The sequence below is a fragment of the Rhamphochromis sp. 'chilingali' genome, assembly GCF_963969265.1.
Source record: "Rhamphochromis sp. 'chilingali' genome assembly, chromosome: 8".
Classification (NCBI taxonomy): Eukaryota; Metazoa; Chordata; class Actinopteri; order Cichliformes; family Cichlidae; genus Rhamphochromis; species Rhamphochromis sp. 'chilingali'.
In genome coordinates this window covers 11,504,509-11,531,422 of record NC_137935.1, presented here as the reverse complement: position 1 = coordinate 11,531,422, position 26,914 = coordinate 11,504,509, and the positions used below count along the sequence as shown (strand labels likewise).

The following is a 26,914-nucleotide window of genomic DNA, read 5'->3' as shown; positions in this document are numbered from 1 at the left end:
AAATGACAGACATGCTTTCTCTTCTCTGATAGCTTCTAGAAAAAACAGATGTTGCCAGTGCCATCATAATATGTGCTCAGCGCCTCTCTGCATTTTCAGAGTCGTGATTTTCTCTTATTTCATGCTTTTTACTGTGACTCATTGAACTTTCCTTTTAATTGCATTTTAAACACAAACACTTTACTCATATTAAGATAACACTGATATAAACATGGCAATACTGATGTATGGAATTTAAACCATGGCTGGTTCTTCGTGAAGAGCACAAAATGTCCCAAGAAAACATACCTCTGAAGATCATCACTATTTTGCATTTCAAAGCTCTGCTTTTACTTCCATTACAATATTAACCACTACAGGTCATAGTACAGTCGTGGCCAGAATCTGCTGCTCTTTGGTCAAGTCACACTTGAAAGGGACCAAAACACCAGGGTGGCCAGCACTTTGACACTCTGCTGCCAGTTTTTGAAACCAAACTTATATGATTTCTTGGTAGGCTAAGTTTTGTATTGACAACTCCTTTAAAAGTGTACTCTCTCAGATACCTGCATTTAATTATTTACAACAAATGTATTATTTATTACAACCACAATTAACACTAGCAAACAGTTCTCTATTGCATCCTTGACAATGGAGCATTGTGCTTGCGGAGCAGTGTCAAATTGTCAAGACACTCAGCGATTTGGTGAGTGTTTTCAGAAATATTTGCATCATCCACACAAACTGTTGGAGAGTGCAGAAATCTGCTACCGTACAAAGGAACCACAACAGAGTTTTTAGTACAGCACCATATACCTCCTTGCCCCGAATTTTACCTAGTGACTGCCAAAAACTTCCAGCAACCATTCACCAACTGGTTGGAGAACATAGATTAATGAACAAAGGCCACTTACCAGTCTCTAGGGCATAGTTAATAAGAACAGTTTATTGTTAATTCTGTTGAGTTCAATTTCAGTTTAGGTCAGTGTGCATCTGAATTGAACAAAAACATTCTCAAGTCTTTCTTCATTCGCATTAGAAAAATTTATTTTGGTAATTTTCTCACAGTCATTTTGACAGTTCTGTTTGATGAAAAATTCAACTTTGACTTGGCTTTTTATCATTTTAGGATCACGTAGGAGTGTGCTCAGTAATGGTTGGTGGTTTTTATTTATTTTTTCTTAGCAGAGGATAAATGGAGAGCAGTGTTGAGCAGTCAGGAGTTTCACACCACTTTGTTGTGGAGGCTGGATTGTGTGCCTGCACTGTGTTACCAGCTACACAGCTTCAAAGTTAATGTCGCCAACCTGAAAGGAAAGTTATAGAAATATTATCTTATTTTGAGTAATCTGGTGATATTTACAATATTAATGAGCTAAATTCAATAAGTGAACATTTAAAAAGTTGAAAATAAGAGAAAACCTACAAACCTGAACATGAGGCGGGGCGCTGAGCACGTATGTGACAGCACTGGCAATGTCTTTTGGTTCCAAAGGCTGTCAGAGAAGTGAAAAATGCTTAATAACTTTTATCAGAGTAATCATATTAACAATCTATAAACTGTGAGATTAATAATTATACCTTAAATTCACTGTACATAGCAGCTACTTTTTCAGGTTCATTGCTGTGGAGCCGTGATACAAATTCTGTGTCCACTAAACCAGGAGAGAGGCTCTGTAAAAAACAAAAGAAAAACAAAGGTAAAAGAAGTGTGATTGTGTGTCGACTTCGGAAAGTATTGTAAATGTGTCTCATAGCAGCTGAAATTGGTTTTAAGGGCACTTTTTGGGTTTATCAGTGTTCTTTAAAACCTTACCGTGGCTCTGATATGAGTTTTTTCTGCACGCAGCTCCTGCCTCAGGCCCTCAGTCAGCGCGGTTACAGCGAACTTGGTCGCCATGTAGAAATGTAAATCGGGAATGGGATAGACATGATGTCCACCCACACTACAACAGAAGAACATTTCACTAGGTCAGCATTTACCAACATATTTTTTATCTGATTTCAGGATCACATCTGTGTTTTATCCTTGGAGGAGGAGTCCTCTTTACCAAAGAAATGAAACGAGTGAGCGCCACTGGCATCTTAATAAAATGTCACCCTCTTCCTCCTCATCTCAAACTCATCTACTGAACTGAATTCCAGGATTGAATATACAAAAATGTGCACAAATATGCCTATTTATTCCCAATATTGGGAATAAAGGCAAATCTTTTCATTCTCACTATTGAAATCTCCACAGTTTCCATTCACTTTAGGTTAAGAGTCTTGGCATCATCCTAGACAGCTCACTATCCTATAAATCTCACATTAATGATCTCACTTGTTCTGCCTATTTCCATCTACGCAACACGGACCGATTGTATCCTTCTCTTTCCACCCAGTCTGTATCCTTTCTTGATCATAGTATAGTTACATCCCACACTGTCTATTGTAATTCTCTCTTGCATGGTTTCCCCCAAAAATCCCTCCATAAGCTTCAACTGGTTCAAAACTGCGCTGCCCGCATACCAGCACATCATCCATATCCTTCAGGAATGTCACTGGCTCCCTATGAAATTCTGAATGGCATACAAGTTTCATCTGATTACCTTCAAGACCCTTCATAACCTTGTTCCTCCTTACCTTTCTGACCTGTCAAGCACTACCTCTTCTGCCCGCTCACTTCGATCTTCTTCTTCTATCCAGCTTGCCTTCTTTCCCCCTCAGCACCATGGGAAGCAGAGCTTTTAGCTGCTCTGCTCCCAGCCTGTGGAACTTTCTACCTCCAGATATAAGAAACATTGGTTCTCTCCCCCAGTTGAAATCTCAACTTAAAACCTCTCTGTTCAAGTCTGCATGTTCGCTGTGAACTTATTGTTTGTATATTTTATCTTGTTCTTTTGATTGTTCTTTGTTTGCCATTAGTGTTACCAACAGAAGCTCATAATCTCAATCTGAATCTGAGCATGATTATATTCAAAGATATTTGAAAGATGTTTAAATCATCAGACTTCACAGGCATGGCCGTCGTTGATCATCAGTAAATAAAACTGCACCTGTTTATGTTTATGATGTGCCCATCATCCACATTTCTCTCTTTCATTGACTGATAAGCTTCACGTGCACACATGCTCAGTGCAAGAACGTTTACCTGCAAGAAACCATGCAGAAAAATAAAAAGTAAAAATTATTATAATTATTATTATTATTTTAATGGGCTAAATTGTTTTTGGTGTTTTGCTGCTGTAACAGAATAATTCCCCAACTTTTAGAGCTACATAAAAGTGATAATTTTATTTCATTCAATATTCTGCAAAGAAAACATTCCAGTGAATGTATTTCCACATACCGCACACAAAATATTATTGAAGTCTAAGTCAAGATAATTGTTTTCTAAAATATCTGAGCTCTTACGTCCATCATGTTCTTCCATCCACTGCTTTTGCCATTTATCAACGGCTCTGGCTGTGCCAGACCAGCATTGTTGATGCACACGTCCACGCCTTTGTGCTGATTTTTGATCGCTGCAAACATGGACAGAATCTCCTCCTCTTTGGTCAAGTCACACTTGAAAGGCACCAAAACACCAGGGTGGCTGGCGCTCTGACACTCTGCTGCCAGTTTCTGAAAACAAAAAGCAAAAGATGATACCTTCATAGTCACCATCGCATTCAGATTCTTGTGGTAAAAATACTCTGGTAAAAGTTGAATTATCGATTAAACTCCTTTACTAAGATAAAAGAGAAAAATTCCAGGCTCTGAAATGAATTCAAAGCATAAAAGTAAGAAGATAGGGACATTTCAATTATTTTGCAAAGGAAACATAACCTTGTACAACTTCAACATAATAGCAAAATTAGACATGGGAATGAAAATAATGAATATATGAGTATAGTCAGGGGCTAAAATGGGATTTGCAGATGTGAGAACCGTAGGATCACTGTAGTGGTTATAAGAGTGTGAGGAAATTAATCAAGAGTCACAATAGGCTCTATTGAGAGATCCAGCAGATTTTTTTCTCTACAGGCTGTGATCAGCTGACCTGTGCTGTGGCTGTTGACCCGAGGTTTACTGCTCTTTGTGGATTTACACAACTCATCAGTATGTAAGTAAGTAAAGTTTATTTATTAAGCGCTTTTCATAGACAGGTAGTCACAAAGCGCTGCACACAGATACGATAAATAGCAAAATGCACAGTTTACACAATATAGAGTTTAAATGTAAATTAAAAATATAAAAATGTAAAAAGCATTGGTCAACAGAAAGCTTGTTTAAACAGTAAAGTTTTTAACTGTTTTTTTTTTTATGTATGTAAGATATCATGTCTGACTTCTGTCTCCTATACTGCCAACATACTGTTTATAATTTTGTTCATTATGCTGCATAGTACACTACTTGTATCTGGTATTGTGCAGCTCATTTTAACCCATGCATATTGACCAATATGTACAGCATAAATGATTTATTGTAAAACAAAAAGTCTGTCGCTTGACAGCCATTATATGATGTCCACTTGACAGAGCTACATAACTGCATATTTGCATAACATTAAAAAGTCCTTTGCATTAGAGTTTTACATTAAGTGTTTCTCTTCTGAAATCAAGTTTGTTATTTCAGAGCAAACCTGTAATTTCCCCACGTCCCTGTCGCAGCCCACCACTTTCATACAGAGCCGGACCAGCTCCACGGCTACAGCCGCCCCGATCCCAACCGAGGCTCCGGTCACCAGAGCCACTCTGCCCCGCCAGCGCTCCATCACAGACAATTGTAACCAGCTCACGCACCAAAAGTATGAAGAGAGGGACGTGCCAAGATAGATATCCCTGACAGAATTAGTTTCCTCTGCGTCGTGAGCGCTCACCAGGTAGGGAGAACGGATCCAGTTGACTCCACCTCCATTCCAACCAAATTACTTGAAAATAGTAAGTAGTTACTATTACTTCTCCAAGAAGGTTATCCAGTTACTTTACTGATTACGTATTTTTAAAAGTAATTATTTCATTTTAAAAACATGATACACAACCTGAATACGTTATAAAGCAATAGACCTTTCAGCCCAATTAGATTTTTTTCTGCATAATCCATCTAAAATTGGATCACTTGAAAAATCCTCTTTTAAAAATTGGTTTTATTATTTTTAATCTTTTAACTTTATGCACATTGCATCAAGCAAAAAGTGACATAATATGGAACAACCTATGACTTGAAGAAATTTGTGTAACATTTAAACCTATTTTGTGCACATTCAGGCATGTAAAAGAAGCAATTTTTTTGGTGTTTATATTGTTTGTCTGTGATTTGGACAACCAAGCCTGTGCTCTCAACGCAGGGGAAACAAATTCTGCCGGGGACAACTACCTTGACATGACTGCCACAATAAAAACTGAAGTGAGTGAGCTAATTAATTTGTAACATTCTGTATAATATTAAGTATTTGTGACCATTCGGCCTCTGTCAAGGATTTCCTCGCTAAGATTAGAGACAATATGGGAAGAATCAATAATTCCCCAGTCATGCTCTATACAGCAGCAAAGAGACATTTAACTTTCAGGGGGAAATGCTTTTTTAGGATGAGTCCTTCCATTTTGGACAAATGGAAAACTTGTGGAGGTCATCAACATTTCATAGCTCAACAACCAAGAAGGAAAGAAGGCGTGATTTGGTAATACTTTATAACAGAATTGTGACTCGCAAATTAAGAACTTCTGAGGAAGTTGAATTTTTAATCATGAAAGGTTTTGTTTTGTTTTTTTGAGGTTTTTTTGTAAAATAAAAAACTACACCAAACATTGTTATTATATTGGATACAGAAACCCTGTTTTAACAATTAAAACTTTAAACGGCCATTTTTGTGCACCAACTGATAGAAATGAACTTTTACACAGAGTCAGGTTTACAGAGTTATAATGGATGATGAATTGCAACTCACCGGTTTTATAGTAACATATAAACATAAACTGGCTGCCATCCCAGTTTCTTGGTCTCATCTCAGCATGACACAGCAGAAAAAACTTCATTATTATTAATTTTATTATCATTATTGCTATTATTATTTGTGGCAGTAGTATTTGTAGCAGCAGTTGGAGTATTTTAAATAGGATTTCTCTTTAAAGAACACGTGTGGATAAAAGAAATATCAAGTTTGTTTGTAGACCAACACACATGCTTTCTCTTCTCTGATTGCCTTTTTTGTGTGTTTATATTGTTTGTCTGTGATTTGGACAACCAAGCCTGTGCTCTCAACGCAGGGGAAACAAATTCTGCCGGGGACAACTACCTTGACATGACTGCCACAATAAAAACTGAAGTGAGTGAGCTAATTAATTTGTAACATTCTGTATAATATTAAGTATTTGTGACCATTCGGCCTCTGTCAAGGATTTCCTCGCTAAGATTAGAGACAATATGGGAAGAATCAATAATTCCCCAGTCATGCTCTATACAGCAGCAAAGAGACATTTAACTTTCAGGGGGAAATGCTTTTTTAGGATGAGTCCTTCCATTTTGGACAAATGAAAAACTTGTGGAGGTCATCAACATTTCATAGCTCAACAACCAAGAAGGAAAGAAGGCGTGATTTGGTAATACTTTATACCAGAATTGTGACTCGCAAATTAAGAACTTCTGAGGAAGTTGAATTTTTAATCATGAAAGGTTTTGTTTGTTTTTTTTGTTTTTTTTTGTAAAATAAAAAACTGCACCAAACATTGTTATTATATTGGATACAGAAACCAATATAATAAGTGTTTCCTGAAAACCCTCTCCTGTCTGATCATTTCCTGATAACATTTACATTTACAATAATTGATTACACAGCGGTGGAGAGTAGACTTTATCAAAGTAGATGTCTTTCTGAAAGCGCTGTAACTAAGTTTAAGAATATAATCCACCCACTGTTATCATCTTCAATGCCCTGTACCAACACAGAGCAGAGCAGCTATCTGAACGCTACCCCAATAGAGGTCGATTATCTTGTTAATAATTTTACCTCCTCACTACGTACGACTCTGGATACTGTATCTCCAGTGAAAACTAAGGTCTCTAATCAGAAGTACCTGACTCCGTGGTATAATTCTCAAACACGTACCCTAAAGCAGATGACTCGTAATCTGGAGAGGAAATGGCGTGTCACAAATTTAGAGGATCATCATTTAGCCTGGAGAAATAGTTTGCTGCTTTATAAGAAAGCCCTCCGCAAAGCCAGAACATCTTACTATTCATCACTGATTGAAGAAAATAAGAACAACCCCAGGTTTCTCTTCAGCACTGTAGCCAGGCTGACAAAAAGTCAGAGCTCTTTTGAGTCAACCATCCCTTTAACGTTAACTAGTAATGACTTCATGAACTTCTTCACAAATAAAATTTCTATCATTAGAGAAAAAATTACCAGTAATCATCCCACAGATGTAATATTATCTACAGCTACTCTTAGTACCATTGATGTTAAGTTAGGCTCTTTTTCTCCAATTGATCTTTCTGAGTTAACTTCAATAATTACTTCCTCCAAACCATCAACGTGTCTTTTAGACCCCATTCCTACAAAACTGCTCAAAGAAGTCCTGCCATTAATTAATTCTTCAATCTTAAATATGATCAACCTATCTCTAATGATCGGCTATGTACCACAGGCCTTCAAGCTGGCTGTAGTTAAACCTTTACTCAAAAAGCCATCTCTAGACCCAGCAGTCTTAGCTAATTATAGGCCAATCTCCAACCTTCCTTTCATATCAAAAATCCTTGAAAGAGTAGTTGTCAAACAGCTAACAGATCATCTGCAGAGGAATGGTTTATTTGAAGAGTTTCAGTCAGGTTTCAGAGCTCATCACAGCACAGAAACAGCTTTAGTGAAGGTTACAAATGATCTTCTTATGGCCTCTGACAGTGGACTCATCTCTGTGCTTGTCCTGCTAGACCTTAGTGTAGCATTCGATACTGTCGACCATAATATCCTATTAGAGCGATTAGAACATGCTGTAGGTATTACAGGTACTGCACTGCAGTGGTTTGTATCATATCTATCTAATAGACTCCAATTTGTGCATGTAAATGGGGAGTCCTCTTCACACACTGAGGTTAATTATGGAGTTCCACAGGGTTCAGTGCTAGGACCAATTCTGTTTACATTATACATGCTTCCCTTAGGCAGCATCATTAGAAGACATAGCATACATTTTCACTGCTATGCTGATGACACCCAGCTCTATCTCTCCATGAAGCCAGATAACACACACCAATTAGTTAAACTGCAGGAATGTCTTAAAGACATAAAGACCTGGATGGCCGGTAACTTTCTGCTTCTTAATTCAGATAAAACTGAGGTTATTGTACTCGGCCCTGAAAATCTTAGAAATATGATATCTAACCAGATTCTTACTCTGGATGGCATTACCTTGGCCTCCAGTAACGCTGTGAGGAACCTTGGAGTCATTTTTGACCAGGATATGTCCTTCAACGCACATATTAAGCAAATATGTAAGACTGCGTTCTTCCATTTGCGCAACATCTCTAAAATTAGAAATATCCTGTCTCAGAGTGACGCTGAAAAACTAGTTCATGCATTTATTACTTTCAGGCTGGACGACTGTAATTCATTATTATCAGGAAGTCCAAAAAATGCACTGAAAAGCCTTCAGCTAATCCAAAATGCTGCAGCAAGAGTACTGACAGGGACTAGAAAGAGAGAGCATATTTCTCCTGTTTTGGCTTCCCTTCATTGGCTTCCTGTTAAATCCAGAATTGAATTCAAAATCCTGCTCCTCACATACAAGGTCTTAAATAATCAGGCCCCATCTTATCTTAATGACCTTGTAGTACCATATCACCCTATTAGAGCACTTCGCTCTTGCTCTGCAGGCCTACTTGTTGTTCCTAGAGTATTTAAAAGTAGAATGGGTGGGAGAGCCTTCAGTTTTCAGGCCCCTCTTCTGTGGAACCAGCTTCCAGTTTGGATTCGGGAGACAGACACTATCTCTACTTTTAAGATTAGGCTTAAAACTTTCCTTTTTGCTGAAGCATATACAGTGGGGCAAAAAAGTATTTAGTCAGCCACCGATTGTGCAAGTTCCCCCACCTAAAATGATGACAGAGGTCAGTAATTTGCACCAGAGGTACACTTCAACTGTGAGAGACAGAATGTGAAAAAAAAAAAAATCCATGAATCCACATGGATTTGTAAAGAATTTATTCGTAAATCAGGGTGGAAAATACGTATTTGGTCAATAACAAAAATACAATTCAATACTTTGTAACATAACCTTTGTTGGCAATAACAGAGGTCAAACCTTTACTATAGGTCTTTACCAGGTTTGCACACACAGTAGCTGGTATTTTGGCCCATTCCTCCATGCAGATCTTCTCGAGAGCAGTGATGTTTTGGGGCTGTCGCCGAGCAACACGGACTTTCAACTCCCGCCACAGATTTTCTATGGGGTTGAGGTCTGGAGACTGGCTAGGCCACTCCAGGACTTTCAAATGCTTCTTACGGAGCCACTCCTTTGTTGCCCGGGCGGTGTGTTTTGGATCATTGTCATGTTGGAAGACCCAGCCGCGTTTCATCTTCAAAGTTCTCACTGATGGAAGGTTTTGGCTCAAAATCTCACGATACATGGCCCCATTCATTCTGTCCTTAACACAGATCAGTCGTCCTGTCCCCTTGGCAGAAAAACAGCCCCATAGCATGATGTTTCCACCCCCATGCTTCACAGTAGGTATGGTGTTCTTGGGATGCAACTCACTATTCTTCTTCCTCCAAACACGACGAGTTGAGTTTATACCAAAAAGTTCTACTTTGGTTTCATCTGACCACATGACATTCTCCCAATCCTCTGCTGTATCATCCATGTGCTCTCTGGCAAACTGCAGACGGGCCTGGACATGCACTGGCTTCAGCAGCGGAACACGTCTGGCACTGCGGGATTTGATTCCCTGCCGTTGTAGTGTGTTACTGATGGTGACCTTTGTTACTTTGGTCCCAGCTCTCTGCAGGTCATTCACCAGGTCCCCCCGTGTGGTTCTGGGATCTTTGCTCACCGTTCTCATGATCATTTTGACCCCACGGGATGAGATCTTGTGTGGAGCCCCAGATCGAGGGAGATTATCAGTGGTCTTGTATGTCTTCCATTTTCTGATGATTGCTCCCACAGTTGATTTTTTCACACCAAGCTGCTTGCCTATTGAAGATTCACTCTTCCCAGTCTGGTGCAGGTCTACAATACTTTTCCTGGTGTCCTTCGAAAGCTCTTTGGTCTTGGCCATGGCGGAGTTTGGAGTCTGACTGTTTGAGGCTGTGGACAGGTGTCTTTTATACAGATGATGAGTTCAAACAGGTGCCATTCATACAGGTAACGAGTGGGGGGCAGAAAAGCTTCTTACAGAAGACGTTACAGGTCTGTGAGAGCCAGAGATTTTCCTTGTTTGAGGTGACCAAATACTTATTTTCCACCCTAATTTACGAATAAATTCTTTACAAATCCTACCATGTGGATTCATGGATTTTTTTTTTCACATTCTGTCTCTCACAGTTGAAGTGTACCTCTGGTGCAAATTACTGACCTCTGTCATCATTTTAGGTGGGGGAACTTGCACAATCGGTGGCTGACTAAATACTTTTTTGCCCCACTGTAGTTAGGGCTGGACCAGGTGACCCTGAATCCTCCCTTAGTTATGCTGCAATAGACATAGGCTGCCGGGGGATTCCCATGATGCATTGAGTTTTTCTTTTCCAGTCACCTTTCTCACTCACTATGTATTAACAAACCTCTCTGCATTGAATCATATCTGTTATTAACCTCTGTCTCTCTTGCACAGCATGTCTTTTATCCTGTCTTCCTTCTCTCACCCCAACCGGTCGCAGCAGATGGCCGCCCCTCCCTGAGCCTGGTTCTGCCGGAGGTTTCTTCCTGTTAAAAGGGAGTTTTTCCTTCCCACTGTTGCCAAAGTGCTTGCTCATAGGGGGTCATATGATTGTTGGGTTTTTCTCTGTATCTATGAAGCGCCTTGAGGCGACTTATGTTGTGATTTGGCGATATATATATAAAATTGAATTGAATTGAATAGAAACCCTGTTTTAATAATTAAAACTTTAAACGGCCATTTTTGTGCACCAACTGATAGAAATGAACTTTTACACAGAGTCAGGTTTACAGAGTTATAATGGATGATGAATTGCAACTCACCGGTTTTATAGTAACATGTAAACATAAACTGGCTGCCATCCCAGTTTCTTGGTCTCATCTCAGCATGACACAGCAGAAAAAACTTCATTATTATTAATTTTATTATTATTATTGCTATTATTATTTGTGGCAGTAGTATTAGTAGCAGCAGTTGGAGTATTTTAAATAGGATTTCTCTTTAAAGAACACGTGTGGATAAAAGAAATATCAAGTTTGTTTGTAGACCAACACACATGCTTTCTCTTCTCTGATTGCCTTTTTTGTGTGTTTATATTGTTTGTCTGTGATTTGGACAACCAAGCCTGTGCTCTCAACGCAGGGGAAACAAATTCTGCCGGGGACAACTACCTTGACATGACTGCCACAATAAAAACTGAAGTGAGTGAGCTAATTAATTTGTAACATTCTGTATAATATTAAGTATTTGTGACCATTCGGCCTCTGTCAAGGATTTCCTCGCTAAGATTAGAGACAATATGGGAAGAATCAATAATTCCTCAGTCATGCTCTATACAGCAGCAAAGAGACATTTAACTTTCAGGGGGAAATGCTTTTTTAGGATGAGTCCTTCCATTTTGGACAAATGGAAAACTTGTGGAGGTCATCAGCATTTCATAGCTCAACAACCAAGAAGGAAAGAAGGCGTGATTTGGTAATACTTTATACCAGAATTGTGACTCGCAAATTAAGAACTTCTGAGGAAGTTGAATTTTTAATCATGAAAGGTTTTGTTTTGTTTTTTTGAGGGTTTTTTGTAAAATAAAAAACTACACCAAACATTGTTATTATATTGGATACAGAAACCCTGTTTTAACAATTAAAACTTTAAACGGCCATTTTTGTGCACCAACTGATAGAAATGAACTTTTACACAGTCAGGTTTACAGAGTTATAATGGATGATGAATTGCAACTCACCGGTTTTATAGTAACATATAAACATAAACTGGCTGCCATCCCAGTTTCTTGGTCTCATCTCAGCATGACACAGCAGAAAAAACTTCATTATTATTAATTTTATTATCATTATTGTTATTATTATTTGTGGCAGTATATTAGTAGCAGCAGTTGGAGTATTTTAAATAGGATTTCTCTTTAAAGAACACGTGTGGATAAAAGAAATATCAAGTTTGTTTGTAGACCAACACACATGCTTTCTCTTCTCTGATTGCCTCTGAAAGAAATAGATGTTGTTAGTGTCATCACAATATGTGCTCAGCGCCTCTCTGCATGTTCAGATTTCAGATTTTATCTTGTTTCATGCTTTTTACTGTGGCTTATTGAACTTTCCCTTTAATTGCATTTTAAACACAAGCAGTTTACTCATAATAAGATAACACTGGTATAAACATGGACATACTGATGTATGGAATTTAAACCATGGCTGGTTGTTAATGAAGAGCACAAAATGTCCCAAGAAAACACACCAATGAAGGTCATCACTATTGTGCATTTCACAGCTCTGCTTTTACAGTGGGATGCAAAGGTTTGGGCAACCTTGTTAATAGTCATTATTTTCCTGTATAAATCGTTGGTTGTTACAGTAAAAAAATGTCAGTTAAATATATCATATAGGAGACACACACAGCGATATTGGAGAAGTGAAATGAAGTTTATTGGATTTACAGAAAGTGTGCAATAATTGTTTAAACAAAATCAGGCAGGTGCATAAATTTGGGCACTGCTGTCATTTTCTTGATTCCAAAACCTTTAGAACTAATTATTGGAACTCAAATTGGCTTGGTAAGCTCAGTGACCCCTGACCTACATACACAGGTGAATCCAATAATGAGAAAGAGCATTTAAGGGGGTCAATTGTAAGTTTCCCTCCTCTTTTAATTTTCTCTGAAGAGTAGCAACATGGGGGTCTCAAAACAACTCTCAAATGACCTGAAGACAAAGATTGTTCACCATCATGGTTTAGGGGAAAGATACAGAAAGCTGTCTCACAGATTTAAGCTGTCTGTTTCCACAGTTAGGAACAAACAGAGCCGCTTGGGGTATGCTAAAGCACATTTGGACAAGTCAGCTTCATTGTGGAATAAGGTGCTGTGGACTGATGAAACAAAAATTGAGTTATTTGGGCATAACAAGGGGTGTTATGCATGGAGGAAAAAGAACACGGCATTCCAAGAAAAACACCTGCTACCTACAGTAAAATATGGTGGTGGTTCCATCATGCTGTGGGGCTGTGTAGCCAGTGCAGGGACTGGGAATCTTGTCAAAGTTGAGGGACACATGGATTCCACTCAGTATCAGCAGATTCTGGAGACCAATGTCCAGGTATCAGTGACAAAGCTGAAGCTGCGGTGGGTCTGGATCTTTCAACAAGACAACGACCCGAAACACTGCTCAAAATCCACTAAGGCATTCATGCAGAGGAAGAAGTACAACGTTCTGGAATGGCCATCTCAGTCCCCAGACCTAAATATTATTGAAAATCTGTGGTGTGAGTTAAAGAGAGCTGTCCTTGCTCAGAAGCCATCAAACCTGAATGAACTAGAGATGTTTTGTAAAGAGAAATGGTCCAAAATACCTTCAACTACAATCCAGACTCTCACTGGAACCTACAGGAAGCGTTTAGAGGCTGTAACTTCTGCAAAAGGCGGATCTACTAAATATTGATTTCATTTCTTTTTTTTTTTTTTTTGTGGTGCCCAAATTTATGCACCTGCCTGATTTTGTTTAAACAATTATTGCACACTTTCTGTAAATCCAGTAAACTTCATTTCACTTCTCAAATGTCACTGTGTGTGTCTCCTATATGATATATTTAACTGACATTTTTTATTGTAACAACCAACGATTTATACAGGAAAATAATGACTATTAACAAGGTTGCCCAAACTTTTGCATCCTACTGTTCTTCCTTTGCAATATTAATCACTAGAGGTCATAGTCAGGGCTGGACTGGGACAAAAAAAATGTATGGTTTCTATACATTTTACGTCAGATAAAAACTTTGGTCGTAAGATTCAGAAAGTGTACTTTATTGATTCCCGTGTGGAAATTCCTCTCTGCCTTTAACCCATTCACTCAGTGAAGCAGTGGGCAGCCATTGGGCGCCCAGGGAGCAGTGTGTAGGGATGGTATCTTGCTCAGCTGTTCAGGGGAATCGAACCCCCGACCTTCCGATCATGGGGCCACCACTCTACCTACTGAGCTATCCCTGCCCCAGATTCAGATAACTATTTAATAAGAGCTAGATATTTTAAATGAGAATAAGAAAGAAAAGTATTTCTTTGTGCCCCCCTTTCCCTGTTAATGCCCTACCTGGCCCCCTGGCAAAACTTTGCTAGAGCCACCCCTGCACAGTTACCAGCTGTAAGCTACTTAGAAAAGGATCCTGGTGTTATGTGTCTCTCAGAAACAGTTCAGCTCTGATTCAGTAAGGACATCTCCTGGTTTCATCTTCATGTTTCCCTCTCACCAGGATATCCAAACCGACATCATGACCAGCAGCTTTTACAGCTGTGGCGCCAGCAAACATTAGCTGATACTAGAAAGTAATATTAAATAAATTCTAACAACAGCTGATCTTAAACTTGCTGCTGTTGTTTAGCACGACATCCGCCGGTTTCCGCTTTCTGGCGCAAAGTGGGAGATAAACAAGCAAGAGAGAAAAGCCGATCAGCTGATCATTGGTCAGTTTCATGATTGAAGTAGCAACAACAGAGAGAGGGGGAGAGAATGAGAGGAGAAGAGGCAACTGTGCAGCTTAACGACAGAATAACTCCAGCTTTGTGTCTTTTTCTATTGTAGCTGAAGTCTGGGACAAACTGTTCCTTTTCAGCTCAACACAAAATTTTCTCTGAATGCGGGACGATTTAATTTTTACAGGACGGTTGGCAACTCTACTAACTAACCTTATGAATAAAATAAAGTTCACTATCAGTAAATGGTAAATGGCCTGCATTTGTATAGCGCTTTTCTAGTCCCTAAGGACCCCAAAGCGCTTCACACTACATTCAGTCATTCACCCATTCACACACTGGCGATGGCAAGCTACATCAGTAACATCATAGCACCCACCCAGCTGTATAGAAACTCTGTCATGCTAGCTAGTACGCAGTACGAGTTATTGTCACTGACTGTAAAAAGTCAGCAGAACGAAAATAAACTCCACCTAAACTTGGTTTATATCTGACCCAGACTGACTGCAGGTCATAACTTCTTACTCTAAGTTCAGTTCACCTGACACTTGTCTCTCCTTCTCCTGCCTCCCCTTCCCTCATCCACATGCTGGCCTCTGTGGAAGCTCCGCCATAGCCGCCACCAAACAACTGAGTTATTTTTACACATCGACCAGCATCTGGCCAATGCACCACCTTTCATTGTTTCTACCGTTACAAAAAAATAAAAAGAAAAGAAAAGAAAAAAATCACCGGCCCATAAAAATGAAAAATCACCATCGGCCTGATGCCAAATGCCCGGTATGCCTGATGGCCAGTCCAGCTATGGTCATAGTACAGTCCTGGCCAATGTTCCCTCTAAGCTGCGTGCGTGCGCAATTGTGCACTGCTGGCACGGTCTCTGCGCACAGAAAATCTGCGTTGTGCACCAAAAAAAAATCTAACCTGAATTGAACTTAAAACAAATACTTTAACAATTCTGTTTTGCAGTGTTAGTCAGAAAGTGACTGGCTGATCCCGTATGGGATTAGAACGATGCCACCTTATCCCATAGTCCAGCCAATGATGCGATTCACATTCATATATATACGCAGCTAATGAACGTCATTGACAGGCTATGACAGCGTCCTTATGTGACGACACCGGTGTTTTAGCTAGCAAAGCAGCGTGGCTGATGTGGAGTGAAGCCACGTTAATGACAACCTGTACAACCATTGGAGATGTGAGCAGGACAGACGGAACAACTGACAGAAAAAGTGTGAACTTTATACCAGTTTTTAAATTGTGTTGATAGGCCAAGTAAAACTGGAGTTATGATAAAAAAAATATATGCAATGTTTGGTTTTCTTACTGAATTGACTATGTGCACGAGACAATGCTAACTTCCTGGTTTGAGACCGGATGTGGGGTAGTGCATTTCCGGTAGCTTTACTTTGCGGTCAATCGCTACTGCGAAGATATACTCCAAAATCATGTCCAAAACTCGAAAACGGAAAGTTACAAAGAGGAGAAGGTGGGAACACTCACCGCTGTTGTGTCATAAAAAAATCTAATGATCAATTTTGACGTTTAAAGCGTTTAGATCGATCAGTTGTTTACATCACTCAACACAAGCAGAACTGCATTACTGCAGCAGAAGACACATCGTCCACATTCAGAAGCACATCTCTGTATAGTCACTGGTCTTATGATTTAAACAGGCAAATGTTCAGCATTCAAACTACAGCTGAAGAATAGTCAAACCAGATGTTTCCCCCGTTATGTCGATATCAGCTAGTCAAGTACACGCCTACACGGCATGTTAACAAACCGTGAAAAAAGCCACACAAAAAATGAATGATTGCTGGTAACGGTTTCTATACATTAGTATTTATGAAGGGTATGTTGTGACTTACCTTCAAAATTACAGCGGTCCCTCGCTGTAACGCGGTTCACCTTTCACCTCGCTGTTTCACGGATTTTTTTAGTGCAAGTTTGCATGCTTTTTTTTTTTTTACATCACATTTTGTCCTGCGTCCTGATCGCTGCAGACGATCTCCTCCGTGACGTCTCTCCTGTACAGTACAGAATCGCTGCATTGATCGCTAGCAGTGTGACTCTGAGGTGCAGTACTGTATGTCCACCATGTCCACCAAACGTTTTGCACTGTCAAAAAATAAAATTGGCTACTTGATTTCACCTATCGCTGGTTATTTTTAGAACATAACACCCACGATAAACGAGGGACAGCTGAGAAATATAACATTTGAATCCCTTTTCTCTTTTGCTCTGAGGCGCGGGGGAAAAATATCGACAAGTCGATGAACATCATTTACAGATATATTGGGTAAATGCCCAAGACATCTATAGAAATGTAAATCGCCACTTGATTCATTTGCTTAACTTGTTTTGGACCGTAAACCAGGCGCGAATAGGACACCGGAAGCAAAGCTCCCCACAGGAGTTTCCGCACCGGAAGTAGCATATGCTAACGTGCACATAGTCAATACTATCGTTGTTTATATTTACTGCGGGAAGAAACAGTAAAAACTGTGTTTTATAAAGAAAACCTCAAAAGCACTCTCCGCCTGTGAGCAAAAACAACACCAAAAAAAAAAACCCTATTGCTATTGGTCAAAAAATGTACCATGTCGACCAATCAAAAAATGATAAAGCAACATGGCATTTAGTTGTTTAGGAAGGGGGAAGTTTTAGGAGTGATGGCGGTGTTTTGAGACGTGAGAGATTTGCGACGTTTAGCGCAAATCTTGTGTAGTTAGTGTGTAGTGTAGTCAATAGTTTTGTTTTGTGTGTCAGAACAATGAGGCGACTGCTGAATGTTACAGGTGTTACAGGAGTGATACATCTCCTGTTGTCAGGCCTGCAGGTATCAGGCTGTTGTTCTCTTTTATCTCATAGTGGACAGAAATTATTTTTTGGAGTGACACAAATAATTTGTGTGGCATCAGATTTGATGCAGAACAGCTGATTGTTCTGTAAATAGTTTGAAATGTTTATTTAAAAAAATAAATTGTCCAACATTTAATTGTTAATTGTCCAACATTGGTCATTATATACTGTATTTTGCAGACAGAGTTACAGGACTCTCTCCCAGAACACAGACCCATACTCATAATTCAAGTCAGAGCTTTATAAAAAAAAAAAAAAAAGTTTTGTTTTCAAAATTGGAATTCAAGTTATTTTTACTTCCAAAAGTGTTAACATACTACACAGGTCATGAACAAGATTTTTTTTTTTTTAATTTTCATTGTAAGTGGGCTAAAGCAGTTAATTAATAGTAGTCTAACATAAATGTAAATGCTGTAATTTGATTATTTTAATAAACCTTGGATGGATTCGATGCTGGCATAACCACAGTGCACACGTCTAATGTTGCTCACAGTGGTCCAAGGGACCGCTCAGGGAGTTTGTGTGGTCGCTCAGACACATGAAAAATTAGAGGGAACATTGGTCATGGCCAGAATCTATTGCTCTTTGGTCAAGTCACACTTGAAAGGGACCAAAACACCAAGGTGGCCAGAACTTTGACACTGCTGCCAGTTTTTTAAGTCAAACTTATGTTTTCTTGGTAGTCAAAGTTTTATATTGACATGATAGCTCCTTTAAAAGCTTACTCTCTCAGATACCTGCGTTTGTTTATTTACACCAAATGTATTGTTTATTAGAGCCAAAAATGAACACTAGCAAACAGTTCTCTATTGCATCCTTGACAATGGAGCATTGTGCTTGCGGAGCAGTGTCAAAGTGTCAAGACACTCAGCAATTTGGTGAGTGCTTGTAGACATATTTGCATCATCCACACAAACTCCCGGAGAGTGTAGAAATCTGCTACCATACAAAGGAACCACACAGAGGTTTTAGTACAGCACCATATACCTCCTTGCCACGAATTTTACCTAGTGACTGCCAACAACTTCCAGCAACCATTCACCAACTGGTTGGAGAACATACATTGGTAAGTGACCTTTGTTCATCAGTCTTTAGGCCCTTATGACTTGTACGGTTGCTCCATGACACCCCCCCCCCCCCCCCCCCCCCTCCAAAACCAGCTAAGGTTCTAACCTGCTGAAATGAACATCTGCTTAACAGTAAAAACACTCTTAGAGCTTAAATACTATCCAGCAACTGAGATCTGTTACAATAAGAAGGAAGCTGTCATTAATTAAAGTGTTTTCATGGGCATTCCTTGCTGGCCAGTAGGACGCTTGTAAAAAGGTACCACAGGGACCTTTGATAAGAAGACAATTAGACAGAAAACAGCTGGATGAGTTTCCTTTATTTTATCCTTCTGTGAATTGATTACAATCTGACAGTGTTGAGAAGTAAGGAGAGCCGGTCACACTACTTTGATGTAAAGATTGGGATGGGTCTCAAGGCCAAGTTGCATGACACCTGCTACAGACTTTCAAGCAAAATCTCCCCAATCTGAAAGAAAAGATAGATGAATGTTATCTTATGACTAAACTGCTGATATTTAAAATGGAAAATAGAAAAGTTCAAAAGGTCACAAAAAAGAGGAAAATGAGAGAAAATCTCAAACCTGAACATGAGGAGGGGCACTGAGCACATATGTGACGGCATGGACGAGGTCTTTTGCTTCCAGAGACTATCAAAGAAGTGAAAAGTGCTTAATGAAATTTTAATAGTAATCATATCAACAATACTGTAGCGATTGTAGGAAATGAAGGAATAATGATTTTACCTTATTTTTAGTGTATACAGCAGCTGCTTTATCAGAATTGTCTCTGTAGACGCGGTATGCAAATTCTGTCTTCACAACGCCAGGAGAAATGCTCTGCAAAATGACATTATTAATGAGGATTCTTCAAGAAGTACTCTGTGTGCATCTCATAACAGCTGACATTAGTGTTAAAGGTACTTTGGAGCTGGTTACAGTGTCTTTCAAAAGCTTACTGTGGCCCGGATATGAGTGTTTTCTGCACGCAGCTCCTTCCTCAGGCCCTCAGTCAGCGCAGTTACAGCATACTTGGTGGCGGTGTAGAAATGTCCGTCAGCATTAGGAAACACTTGATGGCCGCACACACTGCAACAGAGGATATTTACAAGTGTTATAACAACAATGGCAACAGTTTCTATATCGTTTAACATCCACCTGTTTTCTTTTGCTTATCTAATTCAGGGTCCAGGAGCCTCGGGTACAGCACAGACAGGTCCCAAGTCTGTCACAGGACACAGAGACACAGACACAGTTCAACTAAACTAACCCAACTTACTGCATGTCTTTGGACTATGTGGGAAGGTGAGAACTCCTGCAGACACAGGGAGAAGATGCAAACTACACAGAGAAAGACACTGGCCAGATGCTGGAGTTGTGAGATAAGTTGTGAGATAACAGTGTTAACCACTGCATCACTATGCTGTTGTGCTGTAATTTAAAGGTTTCTATATAATGTATAACCAGGAAGGTACTTGTGTTTTGAGATTTTAAAAAAGCAAAACATTTCTCGGTTCTGGCAATTAGATTTGGTTTCATTTTTCTTGATGATTTTCATAGTAAACTCAAAAATCTTTTAGTTCTGAACTGCTAGCTGGCCAATGAAAGCAATATGAAGATGTCCCTTTTGGTTCTAATATATTGTTATTGACACAGCAGTCTGGTATTTATTTTTATTGGACCTACCAGTAATAAAAACACTCATTGGCTATAGTAGGGTTCTTAAAGGGGGAGATACAATGTGTGCTGTGAGAAAAGTCCATTGTGCAGAGTTGCCAAAAGAATGACTGAATTATAAGATGTTTGTGTAAACTGCACAAGCATACCCATCACTGTCCATCAGTAAAATAAAACTGCACCTGTTTATGTTTATGATGTGCCCATCGTCCACATTTCTCTCTTTCATTGACTGATAAGCTTCACGTGCACAGATACACAGTGCAAGAACGTTCACCTGTAAGAAACCAGCAGTGAAATAAACAGTAAAACAAATATATGTAATCAATGCATCAAAATGATACTTTTCCTTGTTGCTATTTGCACTCAAGATGAACAAATTCTTTTAATTCAATTCAATTTTATTTATACAGAACGAAATCGCAACAACAGTCGCCTTAAGGTGCTTTATATTTTAAGGTAGACCCTAATACATACAGAGAAAAAACCCCAACAATACAATGACCCCCTATGATCAAGCAAAGTGGTGACAGTGGGAAGGAAAAACTCCCTTCTAACAGGAAGAAACCTCCACCAGATCCAGGCTCAGGGACCGCGACCAGGTGGGGTGAGAGAAGGAAAACAGGATAAAAGACATGCTGTGGAAGAGAGCAGCTTACACCTGTTGCAGGATAGCTAAGGGAGGATTCAGAGTCACCTGATCCAGCCCTAACTATATGCTTTAGCAAAAAGGAGTTTTAAGCCTAATCTTAAAAGTAGAGATAGTGTCTGTCTCCCATATTCCACAGAAGAAAGGCCTGAAAACTGAAGGCTCCCATTCACCTTTTAAATACTCTAGGAACCACAAGTAAGCCTGTGGTCTGAGAGCGAAGTGCTCTAATGCAAGGATACAATACTATGACATCATTAAGATAAGATGGGGCCTGATTATTTAAGACCTTGTATGTGAGGAGCAGGATTTTTTAATTCAATTCTGGATTTAACAGGGAGCCAATGAAGGGAAGCCAGTATAGGAGAAATATGCTCTCTCTTTTAGTCCCTGTCAGTACTCTTGCTGCAGCAGTTTAGATTAACTGAAGGCTTTTCAGGAAGTTTTTAGGACTTCCTGATAATAATGAATTACACTAATCCAGCCTAAAAGTAATAAATGCATCAACTAGTTTTTCAGCATCACTCTGAGACAGGATATTTCTAATTTTAGAGATACTGTGCAAATGGAAAAAAAGCAGTCCTACATATTTGTTTAAAATGTACATTAAGGGAAATATCCTAGTTAAAAATGACTCCACGGTTCCTCACAGTGTTACTGGAGGCCAAAGCAATGCCATCCAGAGTAAGTATCTGGTTAGATACCATATTTCTAGGAATTTTAGGGCCGAGTACAATAACCTCAGTTTTTTGTGAATTTAGAAACAGAAAATTGGAGGTCATCCAGGTCTGTATGCCTTTAAGACATTTTTCTAACACACATCAAACTAATTGGTGTGTTATCTGGCTTCATGCATAGATAAAGTTGGGTGTCATCTGCATAGCAGTGAAAATTCATCCTATGCCTTCTGATGATACTGCCTAAGGGAAGCATGTAAACTGGTCCTGGCACAGAAACTACAGAACAATTGGATGCTATTTGATCGATATGATACATGCCACTTCAGTGCAGTACCTGTAATACCTACAGCATGTTCTAATCGCTCTAATAGAATATTATGGTCAACATTATCGAACGCTGAGGTCTAGCAGGATAAGCTAGACTGACTACTGTCAGGGGCCAAGAAGATCATTTGTAAAATTCACTAAAAGTGAGTTAGCAAATGGCTGCAATCACAGCATTGTAAAATTGGTTCAGCGATGGTCTTTGTTCAGCGGTTGTTGATCTTTGGTCATGCCAGTTTGGATAGTAATAATCCAGGAGCTGACCTCACAGCCCATTTTTTTCATTCAGTGGGCTGGTTTCAGTCATTGTGCAAAGGTACTGTTTATGAGGTTGGGTCATCTGAAACTGAAGATGTCACTTGGATGAGTGACGAAACGTTTCTCCCACTGAGATGCTACGTCCAGATGATCAGAATCAATTTTTTGGGACTTATCTAAAGGCGTTTCTGTATTTTGATGAGCTCTGAAACCTGATTGAAACTCTTCAAATAAGCCATTTGTCTGCATATGATCTATTAGCTGTTTGACAATTTTTGAAATGAAAGGTTAGAAATTGGCCTATAAACATCTAAAACCACAGGGTCAAGAGATGGCTTTTTAAGTAACGGCTTTTTAAGTTTAACTACTGCCAGCTTGAAGGCCTGAAGTACATAGGCAACAGTCTTTCAGCAGTCTTGTAAGAATGGGGTCTATAAGACATGTTGATGGTTTGGAGGAAGTAATTACTTATGTTAACTCAGAAAGGTCAATTGGAAAAAAAGACTAAATAAATACAAATGGTACTCAAAGTATGTGTAGATAATGTTAGATCTGTGAGATCATTATGAGTAATTTTTTCTCTAATTGTTAAAATTTGATTTGTGAATAAATTCATTAAGTCATTCCTAGTTGACGTTAAAGGAATACTTTGCTCAACGGTGCTTTTCGTCAATTTTTTCACCTTTTGAGGGAAGCCAATTGAATCTAATAAAATATTAAATACCACGTTGATTGAGACTGTCATTTGTAACATTTACATGGATATCACCCATAATAATTATTTTATTTGAACAGAGCACTAAATCAGTTAAAAACTCAGAAAAATCAGACAGAAACTCTGTGTAAGGCCCAGGTGGACGATAGAAGATAACAAATACGACTGTTTTTTTGAGTTTTACAGCTGAGGTGGACAAGGCTAAGCATCAGGCTTTCAAATGAGTTAAAAGTATGTCTTGGTCTTTGGTTAATTAATAAGCTGGTGTGGAAAATTGCAGGCATACCTTCCCCCAGCCTGTGCCTCGAGGATTTTGATGGTAAATGAGACTCAGGAGTGTTGATTCATTTAAACTAACATAATCATCCTGCTGTAACCAGGTTTCTGTAAGGCAGAGTAAATCGATTTGTTGATCAATTATTAATTCATGTACTAACAGAGACTCGGAAGAGAGAGACCTAATGTTTATGTTTTACTCTTCGGTGCTCATGAGGATACTGTATTGTTCTTTCTTTGTGACTTTTTTAACATTTAAGTCGATTTTTGTTGATTTTTAATATTTTACTGAATTTGCATTTATCCTTAGCCAACATGTCTTAAAACAGAATCGCCAATTCCTAGAGTCTGATCTCCTGCGAGTGTGTCATTGAGTGGGGAAAAGTAGTTAGCCACATGAACAGGTTGGTAGTGTACCGGGGGCTATGATACCTCCTCCCCGTCATCCAGCCATCCTGTTTCCCCAGCTACTCGACAGTCTGCCGGGGGACACCTAATGGGGCCTGCGCTACCTTCTACCTTCGGCTGCACTGACTACAGGAGGCTGGCTAGCTAGAGAGTTTTCAAGGATGCAAAACAGAGTCTCGAATTCAATATCATTAAAATAAAAAATTTAAAAACTAAGCTAAGCTAGTGAATCCCTAAAGACACAGTGAGTGAATACAGAGACATAATTTAGCGAGTAAATACAGTTTTTATTACAACACATATGCTACACAAAAACATCACTGTGTGTTGCAACAGGAGGTGATACTCTACGCAGAGAGAGCGAACACCAAGTGAAAGCCTTTAGCCAGTTTTGCATAATATTTTATCTTTCTCATCTATTGTGATTGTGTATTTATTTTAACCAGATGGGGATTTTCATAGTTTGACATTTTAACACACTATTTATCCAACTTTTTGTATAAATAAAAGACATCTATCTCATTCTAAAAAATGATGATGACTCAATTTATCATTTCATTAGAATACAGTATTCTGCTGGGAAACCACTCCTGTGAATGCTTTCATATGTAGCACACAACAACATATTACATATGTTATCAATATTATATTGCATACCAACCAGGAATATTTTCTTTCTAAAATAACTCTGAGTTCTTACATCCCACATGTTTTTCCAGCCACTGGTTTTGCCATTTAGCAGCGCCTCTGGATGAGCCAAGCCAGCGTTATTGATGCACACGTCCACGCCTTTGTGCTGCTCTTTGATCGTGGCGAACATGGACAGAATCTCCTCCTCTTTGGTCAAGTCACACTTGAAAGGCACCAAAACACCAGGGTGACCGGCGCTCTGACACTCTGCTGCCAGTTTCTGAAAACAAAAAGGAAAAGACGATACCTTGATAATCACCTTTGCATTCAGATTCTTGTGGTAAAAATACTCTGGTAAAAGTTGAATTATGGATTAAACTTCTTTACTAAGATAAAAGATACATTTTCCAGACTCTGAAATGAATTCAAAGCAAAAAAGTAAGAAGATAAGGAGTTTTCAATTATTTTACAAAGGAAACCCAACCTCATACAACTTTAACATAATAGCAAAATTAGTCATGGAAATGAAAACTTAATTTAAACATAAACTCTAATGAACACCTGAACGATAGTGAGAACACAAGCATAGACAAACAAATGAACTTATAGCTCTATTTGCTGCAGCCTACATTGTACATCTAAACAGAATATACATATACTAATTTAATAATATGAATACAATACATCATTATATAATTATTATTAATATACTATATGAGTATAGTCAGGGGCTAAAATGGGATTTGCAGATTTGAGAACCCTAAGATCACTGTAGTGGTTATAGCAGTGTGTGGAAAGGAATCAGGAGTCACAATAGGCTCTATTGAGAGCTCCAGCAGATTTGTCTACAGGCTGTGATCAGCTGACCTGTGCTGTGGCTGTTTACCCGAGGTATACTGCTCTTTGTGGATTTACACAACTCATCAGTATGTAAGTTATCATGTCTGACTTCCGTCTCCTATACTGCCAAGTGCCAAAATACTGTTTATACCATTTTTTTTATTTTACTGCATAGTACACAGCTTGGATCTGGTATTGTGCAGCTTATTTTAAACCATGCATATAGACCAATATATACAGCATAAATGATTTACTGTAAAACAAACAGTGTAACGGCGGATATGTAAAGCTAGCTCAACAACACGTAATATAACTATTCTGTAAAATAGTCAGATGTCAGATGTCTATTCATATTAATGTACAGAATTCACCTGCTTGCTACTACTACTGCACATTCACCCAATGTATATACTATATGTTCTCCCCCCCATTTTTGCACATGTCGAGGAGCGTGTCAGGCTACATTTCACTGTGTGTTATACAGTGAAATGTAGCCTGACACGGGTTACAAGTATAAGTATAACTTATACTTGTATAACTATGCATGTGACAAATAAAGAACCTTGAACCTTGAACGTTTGTGCTTTTATTTTGGTAACTTCCTGTGTGACCGAAAGTGAATGTTGTAACGGTAACTAGCTTGATGTACAAAAAAGACGCAAGAAAACGGTAAACTACTGCTAACAGAGAAAACTGCCAAAAAGTGATTTGCCTGCCAAAAAGTGATTTCCAATGTTTCCGTGTATTTTTTATGTGTAATATCTTTACGTATGTTGGTAAATAGACTTCGGTGAACAGCGTTTACAAAGGGGTTATATATAGAATTAAAAGATTATCTGTTTTTTCAAGTATCTTTATAACTCTGTGTTATTGTACTCACATTATAACCAATCCGGTCCTTTTTCCCCACTTACAATATTTTTACAGAACTATTGTAATATTTGCTGCCATTTCTGCTGTCTTACTCTTACAAAAGACATTTTTAATGTTAATGAGATTTTTTTTAACTGCATAAATAAAGGTTCTATAAAAGTCGCTGCCAAAAACTGATTGCGGCTTCTACCTTGTTACACGAATGTTGTTTGTGGCTCAATATGACTTTGTGTCATCCATGAGGGATGCATTTGACATATGTTTCACATATTATAGGCCAACAAGTTACTTATAGCAGTTTAAATACGAGCAATCAGTTTTTGGCAAATACCGGAAATCAGTTTTTGGCAGACAATCACTTTTTGGCACAACACCTGCATAACATAACTCTTCCGAAATCGAGTTTGTTATTTCAGAGCAAACCTGTATTTTCCCCACGTCCCTGGCGCAGCCCACCACTTTCATACCGAGCCGGACCAGCTCCACGGCTACAGCCGCCCCGATCCCGACCGAGGCTCCGGTCACCAGAGCCACTCTGCCCCGCCAGCGTTCCATCAAAGACAGCCCTAACCAGCTCACGCACCAAAAGTTTGAAGAGAGGGACGTGCCAAGATAGATATCCCCGACAGAATTAGTTTCCTCTGCGTCGGGAGCGCGCACTAGGTAGGGAGAACGGATCCCGTTGACTCCGCCTCCATTCCAACCAACTAGACGTAGAAACAGTGACGAACTATCAAAAACCTAAAGACGAGTGTACATTACCGTTCAGTTTGTGGGTTACAACTGAAAATGATACGTTTATTGTTCTCATGTGTTATCAGCAGTGTTGGTCAAGTTACTTGAAAATAGTAAGTAGTTACTAA

At 39.0% G+C, this 26,914-nt stretch overlaps 2 protein-coding genes and 1 long non-coding RNA gene across 4 annotated transcripts; 1 reads left to right on the top strand and 2 right to left on the bottom strand.

The window, feature by feature from the left end:
• Positions 1-824: 824 nt before the first annotated feature.
• LOC308401479 (dehydrogenase/reductase SDR family member 11-like) lies at positions 825-4,721 on the bottom strand. Of its 2 annotated transcripts, none has more exons than XM_080889699.1 (6): positions 4,586-4,721; positions 3,376-3,585; positions 3,018-3,112; positions 1,796-1,925; positions 1,561-1,653; positions 825-1,475 (listed from the first exon to the last, which is right to left on the bottom strand). In XM_080889699.1, exons 1-6 carry the CDS (start codon positions 4,715-4,717, stop codon positions 1,347-1,349), a joined length of 789 nt encoding a protein of 262 aa, XP_080745825.1. In that variant the 5' UTR covers positions 4,718-4,721; the 3' UTR covers positions 825-1,346. The 2 variants fall into 2 exon arrangements, with proteins under 2 accessions (XP_080745825.1, XP_080745824.1); XM_080889698.1 differs by lacking the exon at positions 4,586-4,721 and having other exon boundaries at positions 825-1,286; positions 1,410-1,475; positions 3,376-3,968.
• LOC308401483 lies at positions 1,550-20,574 on the top strand. The gene is made up of 9 exons (XR_013972578.1): positions 1,550-1,679; positions 1,829-1,887; positions 1,988-2,046; positions 3,988-4,070; positions 4,614-4,883; positions 5,291-5,349; positions 6,192-6,268; positions 11,455-11,513; positions 19,907-20,574. It is a non-coding gene; the product is annotated as an uncharacterized lncRNA (long non-coding RNA).
• On the bottom strand, positions 19,003-26,866 carry LOC308401476 (dehydrogenase/reductase SDR family member 11-like). Its single transcript, XM_080889695.1, has 7 exons — positions 26,475-26,866; positions 24,409-24,618; positions 20,581-20,675; positions 19,681-19,810; positions 19,469-19,561; positions 19,307-19,372; positions 19,003-19,191 (listed from the first exon to the last, which is right to left on the bottom strand). Exons 1-7 carry the CDS (start codon positions 26,604-26,606, stop codon positions 19,162-19,164), a joined length of 756 nt encoding a protein of 251 aa, XP_080745821.1. The 5' UTR covers positions 26,607-26,866; the 3' UTR covers positions 19,003-19,161.
• Between the last annotated feature and the right edge of the window lie 48 nt (positions 26,867-26,914).

Bases quoted from the DNA above. Each gene is read 5' to 3' on its own strand.
- LOC308401479 (XM_080889699.1), bottom strand. From the start codon at position 4,717: ATGGAGCGCTGGCGGGGCAGAGTGGCTCTGGTGACCGGAGCCTCGGTT. The intron at 3,113-3,375 runs GTAAGAGCTCAG...GGTTTCTTGCAG, and splicing joins GATGGAAGAACATGATGGAC to GTAAACGTTCTTGCACTGAG. The intron at 1,926-3,017 runs GTGCAGTTTTAT...CTTCTGTTGTAG, and splicing joins CACATCATAAACATAAACAG to TGTGGGTGGACATCATGTCT.
- LOC308401476 (XM_080889695.1), bottom strand. From the start codon at position 26,606: ATGGAACGCTGGCGGGGCAGAGTGGCTCTGGTGACCGGAGCCTCGGTC. The intron at 20,676-24,408 runs GTAAGAACTCAG...GGTTTCTTACAG, and splicing joins GCTGGAAAAACATGTGGGAT to GTGAACGTTCTTGCACTGTG. The intron at 19,373-19,468 runs GTAAAATCATTA...CTTCTTTGATAG, and splicing joins CTGTATACACTAAAAATAAG to TCTCTGGAAGCAAAAGACCT.